Genomic DNA, 20,048 nt, shown 5'->3' with positions numbered 1-20,048 from the left:
GGAACTACTCTATCTGCAATTTCTCTGCCTGTTTCCAAAATGTTACTTATTTGTTTACACACACACAGAAAGTAAGAATGGGAGGGAATGAGTGGGAAATCTCTTCTAAGGGTTAAAGCAAGATAGTGCTGTAAAGTGATTCCAGATGTACAAATATTAATATCTCTTTTTCTCTGATGAATGAGAAGGTATGACCCAGCTCAGAAACTGCTAAAATTACCGGTGCCACCAAGACCTCAGCTGATGGCCCAGTACAGATTTTTATCCTTACCCCGGCAACTGAAATGCTGATGAAGGGCTCGGACCTGCTGCAGCAGACCCTCCAAAACTTCACTCTGTCCCTTGTGTCTGGGCTCTCTGTCGTCATAGTCTTTCCAGTCTATTGAACAAAAGAAACAAACAGGGAAATTTTTAAGCAGGGGAGGCCTCTTTCGTGTGCTGCCTAAGGAGCCGGAGTGCTGCTCCACGGATGGGCATCCAGCACACGCAGGGCTTGGTGGCTGTGCCAGGGATTTGGAAGTTGCTATTGTTTACAGCCCCATATAAAATAGTAATTGTGGTTGATTTCTTGGGTAGTTTGGGGGCAAGAAAAAAAATGGTAATTGAAATCCAAAAGAAAATACGAACTTGGGAGTCCAGTTCTCTTCTCTCTGCCCCTCCCCTGACTTTGCAGCATCTCTTGTCCTGAGTTCCCCTTCAGTCTCTAATGCGCACCCTGAGTCTCAATTGGATTTACATGGTAGGAAAGAAAGAGGTGGGAATGTGCAGACTAGATGAAATCCACAGCCCCAATGCTTTTATTGTAGGTTTCACACTTTTGGCCAAATTGACATTTCTTTCCAAGGAAAGAGTCCTTGTCAGATGCCAAGAAATGGAAATCTACATTTTGCTCTAATGAATGTCTGCTTTGGTTAGCTGGCACAGCAACCCCTGTACATACTCTGAGCCACCAACCACCCTGTCTGCTCAGTCTCTAAATATACAGTATTAGCTTACATGGCAAATTTAAATTGCAATACCCACTGAGATTTTTCTCTCCCTTCTATTTTCATTCCATTTGGCTATAATGATATCAAGAGTAATAACCCATATGGGACTAATGTCAAGATTGTAACTCTGCTGTCTCCAACTCTTGAATTTTTTTTTCAGCAGGTCAGTCATTTTTGTGTCCATCTCTTCTTCCCTCTGTTTTCTTTGTCCCAGTTTTTTTTACATGTTTTTAAAAATAGCAATTTTAAATGCTTTCTTTTTGTTGAAATGCTTTATCTAAAAGATGCTAATCCTTCTTCCTCAGAAAAGCCAAATAGTTCACGAGTGTATCTTAAAGTCTAGTTGAACAAGTTTCATATTCCTTCTTCAACAGATTTATTTTAAAATGGGGTCTTCTGCCTTCAGAAATGGAAGCAAATGTCATGATAATTTCCAAAAGCCCAGGGTTATAGCACAGTTAGGGGGAACACACGCGTCGGAGCCAAAGCTGGATGTGGCTCCAGGCTCTTCTCACTGCTTCCTTAGTGTCTTTAGGCAAGTTGCCTGCATTGATAGGACCTCTGCTCCATAGCTGGAAAATTATTATGGTATCGACTTTGCAGGACATTTGTGAGGATTAAGTGAAGGATCTGTTAAGTGTCAGACACAGTTCCTATTCCATATCAAGTATTCTATAAATACTGTCTTAAAATGAAGGGAATCCATAATAGAAACAACTTTTCTTACCTCATTAGATGATTGCCTGTGAAGATTCCCTAATTCTTCTGAGGTTTCATGTTTCTTTCCCTTCCTCTTCTTTCCCTGTGTTCTCTTTTCTGTTTTGCCAATCAGAAGACTAAGACCCTGAGATAAGCATTGCAATACTATGTTTTTTTGGTTTCTTGGTGGCATAGCCAGGACTATAACATCTCATGACCACTGCCATAGTACTCCTTTTCATTATATCATCAACAGGTTATCTTTTTTTCTTTTGGGAAGAAAGGTCAGCACTTGGTTATAGTCTGTGTGGGACAGCTTTGTAGTGGCCAGCGCTGGACACAGGGACGTGGTTTATCGGTCCCTGTGGGTAAGAACTGGACTTCATTTCTTTTTGCTTCAGTTTTCTTCTACACTTGATCTTAGGCAAAAGGCCGAGAAGTGATTCGGTTTTCTTCTTTGTAAAGTGACTTTTTTTCCAATTTATTTTTAGGTTATGTGAGAATTCAAAGACTAAATAAAATACCATCCTGGGTGCACAGGAGACACTTGGTAAATGTTGGGGAGGGATTGTGAATAGAAGTGATAGAATGAGGTAGAATGGGATAGAAGAGTTTTGACTGATTCAAACATTTAGCTAAGTTAACTCTCAGTGGTCCTTTAATTACTTGTAGTGACCCTGCCATCCAGGCACAGTGAGGATCGTATTGCTGCCGTGGAGTCCCAAGGGCCACTGTTAATTTGTTCTTGAAGTTGGATGAGTTTTCCTGACAAGATGAGCAAAGCTGAGTGTTTGCCTTAGACTCCTGAGTGGCTGGATTCCTATGTGGGCTGGAACATGCTAATGTATTCTAATAAGTGTTAATGATGCTGTCAGTGCAAGGGCAGATGAAATGGGTCTGATTCTTTGAGCTGAGCCCCATTACATCAGAGGTGAGCTTGATCTGATGACTTTATGATACATTAGAAAATTGCTAATGCTAAATTGCAGCCCAAGTGAGCACTGGATGCGATGCCAAGATTTTTGGAAAGAATGAGTTTTTCTCATAGATGTTTGGAAGGTTCTGGCGACTACATAAAATAGACTTTAGGGATGAGGGAGAAAATTGAAAATATATTAAGAAATCAGGAACTTGACAGGAATAAACTGGGCATGGCAAGGAAAGAGCAGATTTTGCCACATAATACAGTTCCCTGTTCTGGTAATGAGACACTTGAGTTGCTGCAGAACACAGAACTTAAATTCACAGGCAGTATCAGGGTTTTCCTCATAACTCACAAAGCCTGTCTGGGTCCTTTTCTCTTATTTTGTACTATGCCGTATAACATAAGTCTATAAAAACACATTAAGACCTTTTGTAAAAATATAAAAAAAAGTTTTATAGCTTTCTGGAACATATTACCAAATTTCCAATTACTCTGTCATGTTAGGATACATTGTCCTCTAGTGAATACCTGGATACTGACAAGTTACATCACCATGTCATACTCTGTTTATAAATAGAACCGGAGTGTTTTTAGGTTGTTCTTTCCAAGTGATACTGCCTGTCTGTAACAACTGCAGCCATGTGTTGGGATTTCAGGTTTTTAGCCTGATACTCTTCCTAATCAAACATAGCATTTCAGAAAATGTTGCTATTTGAGATATTAATCACCAGTTAATATATACTCACCTTTCCACCCCAGCATTCACTCTGATACCTTTGTCATATGTTTGTCAGCTTCATGGGGAAGAGGGTTCACAATTGTCTCCCTGAACCCATGAGCACCTCCCTGCATGGGACTGATTTCTTTGGTATCTTAATATTATAATTCCCAGACACGTGGTGGGGGAGAAGGAAATGTTTCTTCAGAAGGGTTTAAACAGTATCACAACTTGTGCAGCAGTTTGCCATCTCAAAAGAGGCATTTTTTAAAACTATCATATTGGTGGCTTTTTTTTTTTTTTTTTTTTACAAAGAGAACATGTACTTTAGACCGCTTGGCTCATTCCATTGCAGAATCTTTCATGTGGATAAATTATTGATCTTTAAATAACTAGAAGCCTTGGTTGGATTTCTTGGTCACTACAAGTATTACAAGTTACCTTTGCAGCAGAATGTTAGCATGGAAGCTTTCCTTCCTATGATATAGGAGAACCAAGATTTGTTAGCTTTGCTGATTGCATTGAAAGTTGTGTGGATGTGTCTACCGGTTGCGTGGAAGGGAAGGTGAGAGCTAAAGTGGGCTCTGTGTCCTTTGGGGCAAGCACTCCCAGAGTGTCATTTCATTGTATTTTCACAAAAGTCTCTTTGAAAGGTTATGATTAGACCCACTGTACAGATGGTAAATTGAAGCTCAGAGAGCTTAACCAATTTCTTAAGGCTATATAACTGGTGAAAGATAGAAGGAGTGTTACGTTTGATCTTTTCAGGTTCCAGATTTTCATTTGAATCCACTGAGCTGTTTGTTCAGTGGATATTTTTTTTTTTTTCAGAGGAAAGCTCTCAGAAGGTCTTGTGGGTGAACAAGCAACAGGGAAAGGGGAAGACAGTGGGACCCTGAGGACAGAGTTGGCCTTGGAGCCTTTTGCCATGCTGAAGAAAGTTCATAGCCAGCACCTACTGGAAGGAGAGGCATACGCTGGTGTCGTGGGTTGAGCAGGTCCCCATCCTTTCATGTTGTAAGCTGAGACTTGAACAAAGTACTGTTGGCCCTGTAGAGGATGGAAGTAGATGATGCATCAGGCATTGCCTTTGAGTCACTTTTATCACACAAGTAGATCTCTGGTTAACTCATTCATCCCTTTGGAATTCCCTGCCATTCTTCAGCTTTCTGACTTTTCTTTGACTATTATGGATGTATTTTTATAGTACATATATTTGAAGTAACCTCTTAATTTCTATATAACTTTGTATTCACAATATCACAATTACTTCTTCAGATCCCTTCTTCCCTCCCCCACCCCATCAAAAAAAAACCCTCCACACATATTGATATTTTAAAATCACACAATTCTATAAGGCTTACCCAAAATACTAATTCTCTATTCTCTTTTTTTTTTCTCCTCATTTTCCTCCCCAATTCCCCCAGAAGGAACAACTATTTTCTGTTCTAGTTAGTGTTTAGAGAAGTGACACGTTATTTTCAAGTTAGTCCTGTAAAGACCCAATTCATTTTATTATATTTTTATCTGTTTGAGAGATAGAGACAGAGACAAATGAATGTCTACCGTCTATTGAATCATTTCCCAGATGCCTGCAATAGCTGGAGCCAGGTCAGGCTCAGCCCACAAGCTGGGAACTCAACCTGCATGTCTCACTTGGCTGGCAGGGATCCAGCTACTTGGGCCATTACCTGTTCCTCCTTGAGCACACGTTAGCAGGAAGATAGAATTGGGAATAGAACCAGGAGTGCAATCCATGTACTCCAAAATGGAGTGTAGGCATCCTAAGTGGCATTTTAACCTCTGGGTCAAATACCTACCCTAAAATCCGCTTCATAGTTCTTCCCTGTGAGCTGTATAGTACTTGCTGTTAGCAAATCCTTCATTGGCAAGCAATTAGATTGTTTCCACATTTTCTGCCACAGTATCTAATGTTGTGATGAATATCCTTCACTGATCTGTTAGGATATGTTTTAATGAACTCTTAGATGTGACTTCAATTTTAAAGTCCTTCTTGAAACATCTGCTTATATCTTTATATTTTTATGATATTAGGAATTAAGGAATTGTGTTTGCTGATAAATGTTTTGCATGGTTTCATATTTTGCTTTGAGCACTCATTTTTGATGAATATAAAGAGGCATTTGAGAAACCAACAGTTGTCGTAACATTGCTTGCACAAGTTGTAAAATGGTGTTTGAAGTTAAGCCTGTGATTATAGAGGGTATTGAAATTATCTCTTTGCAAAAATTAGGAAATAAAAGGAAAAAAGAAGGGGGATAGATGGAGGGAAGGATGCTTATCTTAGAACTAAGTGTACCTGTGAAACTCAGTAAATATGTTCTCATATTAATAAAGTTTTTAAAAGTAGCATATCATTGTAGAACCTCTTGTAGAGATTTAATAGTATTGGCATTGCCATATTATGAAGTTATTTTTTATTTTAAAAATAGATTTCTATGTACCCTAAGGTTATAGAATGAATGTAGGAGTATAAATCTACTTCCAAGCTTTCATATTATTAGGAATAATGTCTGCCTTGTGGTCATTGGATGGCCAAGTGGAACAACTTAATCCCTATAGAAATTACTTCAGATATTAGAGCAAATCTCAGTGGAGGGTTTTCCATTTCTATCGCTCAATCAGTTTTTCTTTTAAGCAATGGAAACTCCCCAGGGTTCCTTCTGGCTCCCTTCCACCCTGTGAGCCAAGTGGCTGGCATCGGTCCTCTGCTGATAGCATCTCTGGGGCCCACCCACCTAGGGATTTATTTGCTCTGGTAATCCACAACTCTGGTCCCTGGGGTAGACATGTGATTATGACCAAAAGGCAGGATTCTGTGGTGGTGACCCAACCACCAGGAATTCTATTAGAAGAAGCTATTTCAAACCTAAAAAGATGCAACCTCATATAGTTTTATAAATGCTGAGTTTCACTATTATATTGTGCAAATAACTTTTAATTGACTGACTTTTAAGAAAACAAGAAAATGGTCTGTCGATCCCAAGTAAAGACTTTAAAATATTTGAATTGGACCAAGACTATGAAAGTTTGTTGACCTTAAAAAGATTTTGATTAAAAATGTTAATTTCTCTTCTGTGTCCTAATTGAGGAAATACATGGCTTGTTTCAGTTTGAACTGATTATTAGATGTTCTTGGTCTTTGCATTTCAATTTCAACTGCATGGGACATAGTTCCTTCATAATTAATGCTTGAGTTTAGATCACTTAAATAAGTATAGGTTATTCTAGCTTTTCATTCAGTTTAAATTGGTTTAAGTTATTCTTTTTTTGTAGAGCAGATTTAGACAATTTTCTTGTTCATGTAAGGAGGTATTCTCATAGGAAATTGTATGACTCTAATTGATGACTGATCTCAGACAAGGATGTAGGGTATCAGTCAAGGGGTAGACAAGACTGCTACCTTCACCATCAGGGAATCAAAATGGGATCTCTCTAAGCCTTTGATCACCCTGATGATTAGATTGTGATCCAGGCTGCAGCATCTTTCAAGGTTTGCATGAGGCCTGTCATTTTCTCATCTCCTTAGAACATGGCAGCTTATGAAGTGGTTCATGCAGTTTACTTACCCCTTTGTGAAATTCAGATTATGGATACCAGACATCTGATGCTTAATGAGTGGCGGTTGTTACAGGAGGACTGAGTGTTTCCCAGAGAAGGCATCTACTGCCCACATCCCAGAACCACATCAGCAATGGGGTGATGGGAGTGCCTGTTTGAGAACTATTTACCATTGTTAGTCCTGTGATCGTGCATCTCAGGTTCTGTAGGTTGTCCATGATGAGTTCTCCAGCCAATGGGGAAAAGTCCTTAGATATGCTCCATTGCACTGGAAGGACAGGGAGAGAGACCAAGAGGGAGAGGGAGATGGAGAATTTAGTCTTATATGCGTCTCCTGGCCCAGGTCACCGGGCCCACCTGTGTGGTGCATGCCAGGTCCATGAGCCCCGGGGGTGGCGGGGGGGGGGGGTAGGGTCCAGGTTTCAGGCCAGGGGCCTTGGGCCTGCCTGCTCAGTGGGTGCAGGATCCTGAGCCCCAGGAGTGGGAGCTCTGGCTTGGTTCAGGTCACCTAGTCAGGTCCATGCATCCACCTAGGAGGACTGGTCCTCCTCCGTGTAGAGGATGGAGTGCTAGACAGCAGACCGTGGTGCACATGGGGGACATGGTAGCCCATTGGGGCCTGCAGAGACATCTAGTACCATAGTAGAGAATGGAGAACAGAAAATATGGACAACTACCCCAGTAAAATGATGACAGCAAATATCTGGGCAATTGGAGACTGTAAGGTTGATGGTGTCAGCCAATGGACATTGGGATTCCTCACCCATAGATCAGTGGGATTGACAGCATTTCAGAACTATCACATCCCCCTGGGCAGAACCCTTGGAGCATGCACCACATTGTGACCCTGGGTTGATACCAGGGGCCTTTCCCCATATTCGGGATGGTTGGGAGGCTGTGTATGGCCTATTCCCTTACCTCCCCCTGCCTCCCGATGCCCAGAAATAAGAAGAAAAAAATAGAATTTAGAAGCAATGATCACACCCATTTTTCCCTAACCCTAGATCCTTCCCACCCTGACTATGTAAACATCATCTAAAATTAAAAAAAATAATAAAAAGAAAAAATAATTTAGTCTTGTATCAAGAAGTGTCATAGAGACTTTACCCTATAATTCATCCCCCAAACAGTTAGTTTGCTACCTCTTTTCTTACTCTGGCACATCCAACAATCTTTCTTGGGATGTCAAGTCAGATTTTAAGTTCACAATGACTATTTTTTAAAGATTTACCTATTTACTTGACATGGTTATGGAGAAGCGTGAGGGAAATGGAGAGGAAAATGGAGGAAGGGAAGGGGAGAGAAGGGAGAGAAAGGGAAAGAAAGATGTGTTCTATTGGCTGCTTCATTCTGTAAGCAGTTACAATGGCCAGGACTGAGACAGGCCGAAGCCAGGAGCTTCTTCTGGGTCTCTTTGTGGTTGCTGGGGCCCAAGTACTCTAGCCAACTTCCATTGCGTTTCCCAGGCCATTATCAGGGAGCTGGACTGGAAGTGGAACAACTGGGACATGAACTGGCATCTATATGGGATGCCATCATCACAGGCAGTGGCTTTACCTGGTATGTCATAACACTACAATTATTTTTTTCAAAGAATAGCAGAAGAAAAACAATTAGACAAGTATTTTGAACCTAGGTAGAGAAGATACATATTGTGATAGGTACATTTATGTGGTATTCTTAGGTAACTTAACAAGGATACATTCTGAAAATTGTGTTGTTGGGTATTTTTATCATAGTGGGAACATCTCAGAATGTAAACAAACTAAGCCTGCTATGACATCACTGAGAGATATAATGTGAGATGAACATCATGTATACTGTTTGTTCTTGGCCAGAACTTTTCATCATTACTATGCAGTGCATGAGTGTATGCTGTGTCCCATTAGGCCATTGCTATATAAAGGTACTCAGGCACTTTATATGTAATAGTTTGTTGTATATAAAAGATAAATAATTGACTACATATGGGAAGTAAACGGCAAAGTAGCAGATTACCTTTTGATTACTACCTTTTGCTTCACCATTCTACTGAAAGGTCACTTTCAAGGTCCCAGAGAAAGAAAGCTTCTGCAATGTCTTCCCAGTCATTTGATACCTTCGTTCTCTTGCGTTACTGTGCTTCAGTCTGCTCTCTTTTCTCTCCTTTCTCATCCTGAATACCTCTCTAAGCTTTAGAAATATCTTTTATTTATTATTATTATTATTATCATTTTATGATACATACAGTTCCATAATCACTGCGATTTCCCTTATCCCCTCTCCAAGTTCGGTCCCCCCACCAAGTTCCCCTATATCATTAATAAGTATAGTTCTTCATCCACAGTCATATGTCCATTACTGTGGACATGGACAATGGCAGAGAGCCCATCATTGTATTAAGTGATGCCATGAAGTTAAATAACAGATTCTCAATAATAAGAAACCTCTTAAACTTGATCAGAAACCATGTTATTGACTAAAAACTTCTCTCGAGATATGGCTTACAAAGCATAGTTCAGGTGGAAAGAGGGTGGTGCTTCTTGAAAAAGACAAAATTAGAAGCAGATATGTAAGAAGGTATGGCTCTGGTTTGGGAGTTAATAGTTTAAGTAGTTGAATGTGTTTAGATTCTCTAAAACCACATATTTATTTCAAGCAGAAAGGAGCTGGAAATGAGTCGTGTGAAGAAGAAAAGCTTCTCTCTGCAGGAATGACTGGTTCCTCCCGAGGGAACCAGTGTCTTGAGCAAAATCACTTAGGAACATGCTGTAAATCTCTGAAGGGTGGGAGCCATGTGCATGAGCCTAAAACTATATAAAACTAACAAGCTGGGACCGGTGCAGTAGCCTAATGATCATGAATCCTTATATTGCATGCACCAGCATCCCAGATGGGTGCTGAATTTGTGTCCCGGCTGCTCCACCTCCCATACAACTCCCTGCTTGGGAAAAGCAGCAGAAGATGGTCAAAACCTTGGGATCCTGCACCCATAGGGGAGACCTGGAAGAAGCTCCTGGCTTCTGGCTTTGGATTGGCTCAGTTCTGGCTGTTGCAGCCACTTGGGGAGTGAACCAGTGGACAGATCTTTTCCTCTGTCTCTCCTCTGTTAAATCTGACTTTCCAGTAAAAGTAAATAAACACATCTTTAAAAAAAACTTCTACTTAGGTTTGAGAAATATCCATGTTCATTCAATACAATGGCTTGAAGCAGATGAAGATGAGCCAGAAATGTACCAGGGAAAAGGAAGGTGTCAGTGTTCCTGGGAATTGGACTGTATTTCAAACTGATTCACCACACTTCTATCTAATAGATGTGGATATTTAAAATAGAATCCTTTGCTATTGTACAAATATTTATTTTTTTATCCAAACTACAAAAATATGGATAGCTGTGAGTGTTGTCCATCCCATATTGAAACAAGTTGAAACTCAGGGTCACTAATTTGAGTGCTGAGAGGTGGTGGGGCCTTAAAGAGGAGATTAGTTCATTAAGGAGGGGTAATGCTATTTTTACATGTGAGTGGATTAAATCCATGAGACTTCATTAGTTACCACCAGATGTGCTTTCTTCCACTCTTCTTTCTACTTTCTGTCCTGGGTTGAAACAGCACAGAGCCCTGAATAGCAACATGTTCATGAACTTTGCATCCTCCAGAATCGTGAGCCAAAAGAAACTTCTTTTCTTTGTATGTTTTTAGGTCTCAAGTATTTTGTTATAGTTTCAGAAAATAGATTGAGAAAAATTCTGTCTGAACAGCAGTGTTTCTTGATAATAGCTGTATAACAGAATAGGTCAAACACTGAAAAATGAAAAAAGAGCTGCCTTCGGGTCTGATCCTATCACCTGTGGTCTGTAACATGATGGAAAAATGTCATCTGTTAAAAGTAGAAAGTGCACAGCTCAAAATGCTCAGGTGCACAAGCAGAAAATACAGTCTGCAGCTCAAGTGAACATCAGACCTCATGGTGCAAACTGTCATTCATACACTCTAGTGATAACACTCCTAAATTACAGAACATCTTTCTGAGAAGTGAAGACTGTATAAAAGTCTTAAAGACAGTACAGTCATGCCCAATTAATTTAAAAGAACACAAATCCTGATATTGTGCAGATTCTTCCTAAAATCTCAAGTGTCTCAAAACCCAGAGTTTTACTTATTCATACATGATGAGTAGCATAGCTAAAAAGGTTTTTTATTTCTGGGGCTAGGGGTACCTCCACTTAGTTTCTTTAGTCACTTGACCTCAGACCCATTGTTTATGCTGTTTCTCTCTCAAACTGTGCCTCTCTCCTCCAAAAATCCTTCTTCTTTTTCACTTTCACAGGCCCAATTTAAAGTCTTTTTCTTTTCTGTGGCTTTCCCTGGATTCCCAAGGGAAGTGTTCGTGCCAGTTTCCCCATAGCAATTATAGTGTATCTCCCACATTGCCCTGGGTTGTTTTGTGTTTCTGTTTTTAAACATCTGCTTTCTTTGCTATCTGTAAGCCTTCTGAGGACAGGGACCATGTCTGAATAATAGTATTCTACAGAGCACCTATGGTAGTTGCTTACAGTGTAGGTTGCCCAGGGAATGTTGGTGAATTGAATACTTGGTTTATGACTTACAATTTAAGGTAGAATTAAGATGCTAGTACATAGAGGAGAAGAAAACTGTGTTAGAGAAGTCAAGAAAAAGGAGAACGGAAGCTGTGCAGTTAGTGGTTGAGATGGAGATTAATTCCTGGCCTTTAGATTCCCAGCTTCCTGAATTCTTGACTTGTCTGTCCTGCCTTTCAGAAACCCCAAAAAATAAAAGTATATTTCCCATCCCCTATCAGCTCTTCAATGGAACCAAAACAGCATTCTTACTGGCCACACTCACCCTGGCGCCTTAGCTAATGAACGGAATTTGGCTAGACTGCCCAGCCCAGCACCAGAGCGTTATGAAATCTTCTCCCGTCAATCTCATTGTGCGGCTTCTGTCCTTTCAGGCCAACCATACCACTAGAGGAAGAGGGCAGGAGGATGTGCAGAGAAACACAGGCAGAGATCAGATGCAGTTACTTCTAGAGATGGGAAGGGGTGTCTCGATACAGCATAAGCCCACTCAGCACTTGTGGGTTTGCAGTTGGGGATGGATGGGAAAACTCTGGGTCTGAGAATTCTGTTGAGTGCTGGCAAAATATGAGGCTTCAGCTGTTTGCATTTTTTTTTTAAATTTCAAATTCCCTTGGTAGTCCTAGGAGCAGGGGCATGCATTACTTTCAAATAAGAATCTTTATTGTTTGCATAACACACAGTCATCCAGTTAATTAGAAAAACATTTTTTTTCCCAAATTAAATTTCCCTAGAAAAACAATGATTTGAAATAAGGGTAAAAGGCTTTTTTTTTTTTTTGGACACAAGAAATGCCTTTTTTACACCCAGTACTTCTAGTAGGTTAAAAGTGAAGTAGATGTTGTAAATCAATATTTATTTATTTATTTATTGTCAAGATTGTGTAATTTACAAAAAACCAATATGAGCCTGTCTACATATATCCTGTGTTCTTTGAATCTTGCTTGCCATGTGATGGAGCTGTGCACAGGCATTGTTAGCAAGCTGAGCTCGGAATGTTCAGGGTTGGAAAAGTACAGTAGCACAGCAAGTCACCACGAAGCAAGTCTGCTCTCGAGTCTGAACATTTCTTAACTTCCCTCTAATAGTAGTTCTCCTTTAGTAGGATTTCTTAACTTCTGTAGTAGCTCTAACCTATATTAAAAAGGTTTATTTGCTTATTTAAAAGAGTGACAAATCTTCCAACTGCTGGTTCATGCCTACAACAGCCAGGGCTGGACCAGGTGGAAGCCACGAGCCAGAAATTTTTTCTGGGACTCCCATGTGGTGGCGTGAACCCAAGTACTTGGGCCTTTAACTGCTGCTTTTCCAGGCACATTAGTAGGTTTCTGGGTCAGAAGTGAAGCTGAGGTTTCAGCCTGGGCATACAAGTATCCCGAATGACTTAGCAGCCACATCTCTGATTTTTTATTTTTATAATGGACCATTAGCAAAAGCAAGCAAAAACCCAAGAAGAAAACCTGAACCAATTAAAGTATTTATTTCTTTCTCTCTTTTACACACACACATTCACACACACAACGTAAGAGATTATATGTGGCCTTCAGGGGTATATTTACTCTCTTGCTCTGGACAGGAGAAATAACTGATAACTCATCTGGGTGATGGGGAAAATCTTGATGCTGATTAAAGTTAAAAATACCTGTGGCTGTTACATTGCAAATTGTACGCCCACCTCCCTGGAGAAGAGGCCATGTTGGATATTGCTTTGTAGGGCAAAAGCTATTCTCTTAGAGAAATGTTCTGCAATTTTTGTTTCATTTTAGCAGTGGTTCACTTGTTGCCTACACAGAGATCTCTGGCAAGCTATTTTTCCATTTCTAAAGGCTATAAAGGCAGGATCAGCTATTTGATTTATACAAACACGATCCAGGATACATGGCCAATTCCCAACTCCTTGAACATTGTTGGGCAAAGGCCCATCCATCCTGAGCTACTTTCAGAGGATGAGTCTTCCTGCAGAGAAAGGTGCCTTTCTTTTTCTCCCTTCTGTTACATCTGTTTAACAGGTGTATTTTCCCTCCGTTTAACTGCTTGGGTCAGGATGTATGCCATGTAGATGTTGGGACACTCACCTGCACAGTCTTTTTTAGAACTGTGGAATCAGGGCTCAGAGAGGAAGTAGGTTTCTCAATGTGGGGCATTAATACAGGGGGGACAATGTTTTCACCATTGAGTACCCTGTGAGCTACAAACTAAGTGCTCCTTTGGGCTTTTTGCTTTATTTCTGATTTGTCCCTTCAGTAACCCTGTGTTCAGGGTAGGATGATTGACAGTGAAAATATCTTAGGCACTTTTTTTTTCAACCAGATCATTTCACCCTCTATTTCTCACCATAGATAATTCCATGATTGATTCCTATAATTCTGGCAAGATGGGTTAAGTCGTTATTCAGTAATCCTATTCATTTAACAAGTTGCATAACTGAAACTTTAAAAACCTGGCCTGGTAAAACCCAAAACTCCTTGACTCCCTGTAATTGAGGCTGGAGTCATCTAGCCTTCAGTATTGCTCTTACAAGACCCTGGATGATCTCTGCCTGTTCTTTGAATTGCATTGCGCCTGATTATTCCCTCTTCCTGTCTCTGTGTCTCTCCTTTACATTTTCAAACAGGCCAGGCTTCTTCCTTTCCCAGAACACTGACTTTTCTTTTTGTTGGACATGCTCTTCCTCCTTTCTGACTCTCATTTCACCAGTTGTTCTCTCTTGGCAATCAATGTCAGTGTCACTTCTGCACAGAAGCTTTTTGAGACACCCTCCCCCCAAGACAATGTTATGTCCATGGTACATCTCTTAGAGCACCACACACTGCTGCTCTGGAGTAGTCACTGGCAGTGCATCACTCATCTCTCCAATCCAGTGAGCTCTATGAGAACAGTGATTGTGTCTGTCTCTATCATTATTAGTCCCCAGCTTCCTCTGGGTCTCCCAAGCTGTCCTCAACTGCTTTCTCAGGCCACAGCAGGGAGTAGCCAGGATGTCAACCGGCACCCGTATGAGACATTGGTACTTAAAGTTGAAGTATTAGCCTGTTGAGCCATAGAACTGCTCCCTGGTATTAGATGTTCTGTCAGTTAGCATTTAATGAAGTTTAAAATTTATGACAGTATGCACATTCAAAGTGCACAAGATAGTGTTTTGATACACATATTCACGGTGAAATGACTACAGTCAATCCTGTTGACATATTCATTATCTGAGCCTGTTTTTTTTTTGTGGTGGGAACATATAAAATGTACACTTAGCAAATTTCTGTATGTAATTCAAGACCAGAATCTTTCGTATATTTGAGCTCTACATTTGCTTACTGTACACCACTGCAGTTTATACCCTTTTATCTAGCCTTCTATCCATATTTCCCCCCGATCCGCTACCTCTTGTAACCAGGATTTGACTCTTTTTCTATTTCTGACTTTTTAAAAACTCTGAAAACGAGGGAGGTTGTATAGTATTTTTATTTCTGTGCCTGGTTTACTTCATATAGCATGTTTTTTTAATGCGTATTGTCACAAATGATGATGTTGTTACTCATGGAATGGCTGGGTTATAGAGATAGGGAATAGCAAGGTTTGTGCATTAAGGGATTTAATGCTATGGTATATTTTTTCCAGGTGAAGACAAGTTTAGTGAAATCAAATGCATCTCAGACTAAAATTCCTTTTCCATCATAACACTGCTCTCATTACTTTTCTTCCTAACTGTATTTGTAGGGTGAGCGTCTGAAGCAACAGTCCAGATGTTGGTTGGGACACACACATCTCATATCAGAATGCCTAGGTTTAAGTCCTGGCTCCACTTCCAACTCCAGCTTCCTGCCAGTGCACACCCTTGGAGGCAGCAGGTGACAAGTGCTTGGGCCCTTGCCACTGACATGGAAGTCCTGAATTGATTTCTTGACTCCTAGCTTGTGCCTGGCCTAGTCCTAGCTATGCCAGGTATTTGGAGAATGTTCCAGCAAGGTTAATGGAAGACCTTTTGCTCTGTGTGTGTGTCTTGTTCTCTTTGTCTTTCATAAACAAACAAGCAAAAGCTCGTGGAAAAAACAGAGTGAAACAAAAAGGATAAGTTTAGGGACAGTCATTGAAATGCAGCAGGTGAAGCACCTTCATGGAATACCCACATCCGCTGTGATGCCTTGGTTCATGTTCTGGCTGCCTGGCTTCTGATCCAGTTCCTGCTGATGCACTGGCAAAGGCAGAGGATAATGGTCCTAGTGTCTGGGTTCCTGCCGCCTGCATGGGAGTACTGAATGGAGGTTCCTGGCTTCTGGTTTTGACCTAACCCTGCTCTGGCTATTGTGGGTCTTTGTGGAATGAACTGGTGGGTGGAAGCTCACTCTGTATCTAGTCTCTCTCTTATTCTGCTTTTCAAATAAATAAACAATCTTTAAAATTAAGGGTTTTTAAAAGGACTATTTCTTTTTTTTTTTTAAAGATTTATTTATTTTATTGGAAAGGCAGATGTACAGAGAGGAGGAGAGACAGAGAGGAAGAACTTCCATCCAATGATTCACTCCCCAGGTGACCGCAACGGCTGGTGCTGCGCTGATCAGAAGCCAGGAGCCAGGAATTTCTTTCCAGGTCTCCTACGTGGGTGCAGGGTCCCAAGGCTTTGGGCCTTCCTCGACTGCCTTCCCAGGCCACAAGCCTGGATGGGAAGTGGAGCTGCCGGGATTGGAACTGGTGCCCATATGGGATCCTGGTGTGTTTAAGGCGAGGACCTTAACCACTATGCTGTTGTGCTGGGCCCAGGACTTTCTTTTTTAAAATTTTTATTTTTTTAGAAAGATGGACAAAGAGGGATTGTTTGATCAATTTTCTATCCACTGGTTTGCTCCCCAAATGGCCAAAATGGAAGAAGCCTAGACCAGGAAGAAGCCAGGAGTCAGAAATTCTGTGCCACTCTCCCACGTAACTATTTGGGGCCCAAGTACTTGGGTCATTTTCTGCTGGAATGCTGCCCCTGAAGCAGAGTTGCTGCAAGTCAAACCAGCAAGATGCTGTAAGATGCTGGAATTGAAAGCAGTGGCTTAACCCCTGTGCCACACAACTGTGCCAGGCTCATTCTTTTTTTTTTAAAGATTTATTTACTTTTATGGAAAAGGCAGATCTATAGAGAGAAGGAGAGACAAAGATGTTCCATCTACTGGTTCACTCCCCAAGTAGCCACAAGACCAAAGCTGAGCCAATCTGAAACCAGGAGCCAGGATCCTCCTTTGGGTCTTCCACGTGGGTGCAGGGTTCCAAGGCTTCGGGCCTTTCTCGACTGCTTTCCCAGGCCACAGGCAGGGAGCTGGATGGGAAGTAGAGCAACTGGAACCAGAACTGGTGCTCATATGCAATCCTCTCTTGCAGGGTGAGGATTTAGCCACTGAGCCATTGCATGGTGCCCCTGGCTCTTTCCACTTGCGCTCTTCTCTCATCTTCCAGAATAATTTTTTCTCAAGTTGCTTCTGGCATTAATATCTTCTCCGTTACATTGCAATTGTTTGTGTATATTTTTAACTGCATCTGTACAATGTAGCTCATCTGATTGTAATTTAATTTTCATCTGTTTACAATCATGACCCCTCACCCAAGCCACCACTATTTCATATCTATACTCCTAAAAAGGCTTCATAGCTAAACATCTTTCTGTCCCCTTCCATACCCACCACCAATCCCTGGAGAACAATCTGATCAAAGCATAAATCATTGCCCTGATGCAATAGCCTAGTGGCTAAATCCTCGCCTTACATGTGCCAGGGTCCCATATGGGTGCCAGTTCATGTCCCAATTGTTCCACTTCCCATCCAGCTTCCAGCTTCCTGCTTGTGGCCAGCGAAAACAGTGGAGCATGGCCTAAAGCTTTGGGACCCTACATGGGAGACCCGGAAGTAGCTCCAAGCTCCTGGCTTCAGAGTGGCTCAGCTTTGGTGGTTGTGTACACATGGGGAATAAACCTATAAGTCTGCCTTTCCCCTAAAAATAAATGAATCTTCACCAAAAAAAAAGCATAAATGGTATCATAATACTTCCCTATACAGAAACTCTGGAAGAGTTCCTAGTGTACTTGGAATAAAAATCAAACTTCTTACCATAGTTTCATAACAAGGCTAGCAAATTGAAACTTGCTGACCAAACCTATCATGCTGCCTTTTTTTGTATAGTCTGTGAGCTAAGAATGATTTTTATATTGAAAAACTAAGCAAAAGTATTTCACAATCTGTGACAATTATATGACATTCAAGTTTCAGTGTCCATAAATAAAATTTTATTGGAATATGACTCTGCTCTGTTGTTTACATATTGTCTCACCAGTGGAATTGGAGACTCAGAATAGAGACCATATGGCCTACAAAGCCCAAGATATTACTCTTTTTTACCAAAAAAATCTGACAATCCCTTCCTCCTGGTTCCTTTGTCATACCCCCTGGCCCCCAACATGCTGCCTTCCTTTGTATTTTGCTTCTCACACTGTAGCTATTTCTACCAAGCTCATTCCTGCTCATTCTTGCTCTTTTTCGTCTTAATACTATGTGAATTTGTCTTATTTACTTTTTAAATGTTTTGTTTACCAAGAAACTTCACAGGCTTGTCGTTTTTCTCTAGGGTGTAGAAGAGGATCTATGTATTGTAGGCACTCAAAACTTTGTGTTCCATGAATGGCTTGTCCTCAGGTCAGACACTGTGCCTGCTTCACTGCTCAGAGTGCTTACTGTCATACCCTGTATAGAACAGTTGTGCCGGAGTAGTTGTTGAGGGAGGAAAAAGCCAGTCACTCCCCCTTCCCTCTTGGACAATGTGAAAAATACTTGTTTCCAGGTAAACTCTAAAAACAGTACTGAATGCAACATCTTTCCTGCTTATCAGTGCGTTTTAAGAAGAGGTCCAGGTCATAGCATGGTTCTCAGAGAACCTGGGGATGTCTGATGGATATTTTTAAGTGACGCAGAGTTAACCCTGGTCATTTCTGATAGATAATTGGGGAGAATCATTGGCAAAAGGTAAACTTGGGAGTTTTCCTTCAACTTGCTCCCAATTAGTTTTAAAAGTTTATTCTTTATTTTTTTTTTAAAGATTTGTTTTATTTTTATTGGACAGCCAGATATGCAGAGAGGAGGATCTTCTGTTGATTTATTCCACAAGCAGCTACAATGGCCGGAGCTGCCCTGATTTGAAGCCAGAAGCCCAGAGCCAGGAGCCTCTTCCAGGTCTCCCACGCAGGTTCAGGGTCCCAAGGCTTTGGGACATCCTTGATTGCTTTCCCAGGCCACACACAGGCAGGGAGCTGAATGGGAAGCGGGACTGCTGGGATTAGAAATGGTGTTCATAAGGGATTCTGGCACATGCAAGGCGAGGACTTTAGCCACTAGGCTACCGCTCTGGGCCCTATTTATAAAATTTATTTGAAAGGCAGAGCAGCAATAAGAGAAACATCTCCCCTTTTCTGGCTCACTCTCAAATGCTGCAACAGAGAGGACTGGCCAGGCAGGAGCCAGGAACCCCTCTGGGTCTCCCACAGGGTGGCAGGAACCCATGTGCTCAGCCCATTACCTGCTGCTTCCCAGGTGCATAAGCACGAAGCTGAGTCAGAAGTGAAGTGAAGGGTCCAACGCTGTGACCCAACAAGCTAATCCTCCAGCTGCAAACACCAGCATCCCATATGGGTACCAGCTTACATCCTGGCTGCTCAACTTCCCATACAGCTGTATGCTTACGGCCTGGAAGAACAGTGGAGGATGGACCAAAGCCTTGGGACCCTGCACCCACCTGGGAGACCTGGAAGAAACTCCTGGCTCCTGATTCCTGGATTTGGATCTGCTCAACCCTGGGCACTGTAGCCATTCTTGGGAGTGAATCAGTGGATGCAAGATCTTTCTCTCTGTAAATCTTTTCAAATAAAAAATTAAAGAGAAGACTTCATCCCCAGGCATTCTAATAGGAGATGTTGGTGTCCCAAGTTGTGGCTTAATACACTGCCCCACCACACCACACCACATAATCCCCAACACACACAGTTTTAATTTTTTCTTAAAGGTTATAGAATTCCTTTAAAAATACAGCATGCGCACAGTGAATGGTAGAGAGAAAATCCTGGATTAAACGGAAGCATATCATGTTGTATCAGAAATGAATGGTTTGTGACCTTTGGAGGATGTTACTCAAACATCTCGATACTTAATAGGGCATTAGACTTTCCTAATAAGTACTTTCATAACAAATCTACATGGAATATAGTATTTGATTTAATAGAAGATGAACCAAAAATTCAGAATCATTAAATAACTAATTTGAGTCCACATGGCTTATAGGACAACACCTGGGTCTCAATCCCTATCTGTCTTGTGTGCCTTTAAAATCCATACAGGGAGAAAATAACCAATGGAGTAATAGACTTTTGAGGTGTTTTTGGTTAGAGAAAACTCCAAACTTCTGACAAACTCACAGAAAGTGTTTGCATACTACACTTGCATTCTGTGAACTAAAGCAGGAGCTCTTAGTGGGTGCCTCTGCCCCCAAGGACCGAGGCTGTCTCCAGTGCTGTGATTCCCTTGTTCCGATTTCAAGAGGGAG

The 20,048-nt window shown here is 41.3% G+C and overlaps 1 protein-coding gene across 1 annotated transcript in view; it reads right to left on the bottom strand.

Annotated features, from left to right (window-relative positions):
- Positions 1-20,048, bottom strand: part of ANKFN1 (ankyrin repeat and fibronectin type III domain containing 1) — a 135,361-nt gene that overhangs the window by 55,038 nt on the left and 60,275 nt on the right. Inside the window, exons 6-8 of the mRNA XM_004591002.3 lie at positions 7,084-7,181; positions 4,291-4,381; positions 272-379 (exon numbers count right to left, since the gene is read on the bottom strand). Coding sequence (XP_004591059.3) covers positions 272-379; positions 4,291-4,381; positions 7,084-7,181 — 297 coding nt within the window. The remainder of the gene's footprint in view (positions 1-271; positions 380-4,290; positions 4,382-7,083; positions 7,182-20,048) is intronic.

Source organism: Ochotona princeps, chromosome 17 (assembly GCF_030435755.1).
Source record: "Ochotona princeps isolate mOchPri1 chromosome 17, mOchPri1.hap1, whole genome shotgun sequence".
Lineage (NCBI taxonomy): Eukaryota > Metazoa > Chordata > Mammalia > Lagomorpha > Ochotonidae > Ochotona > Ochotona princeps.
This window is presented reverse-complemented; position numbering and strand designations above follow the sequence as displayed.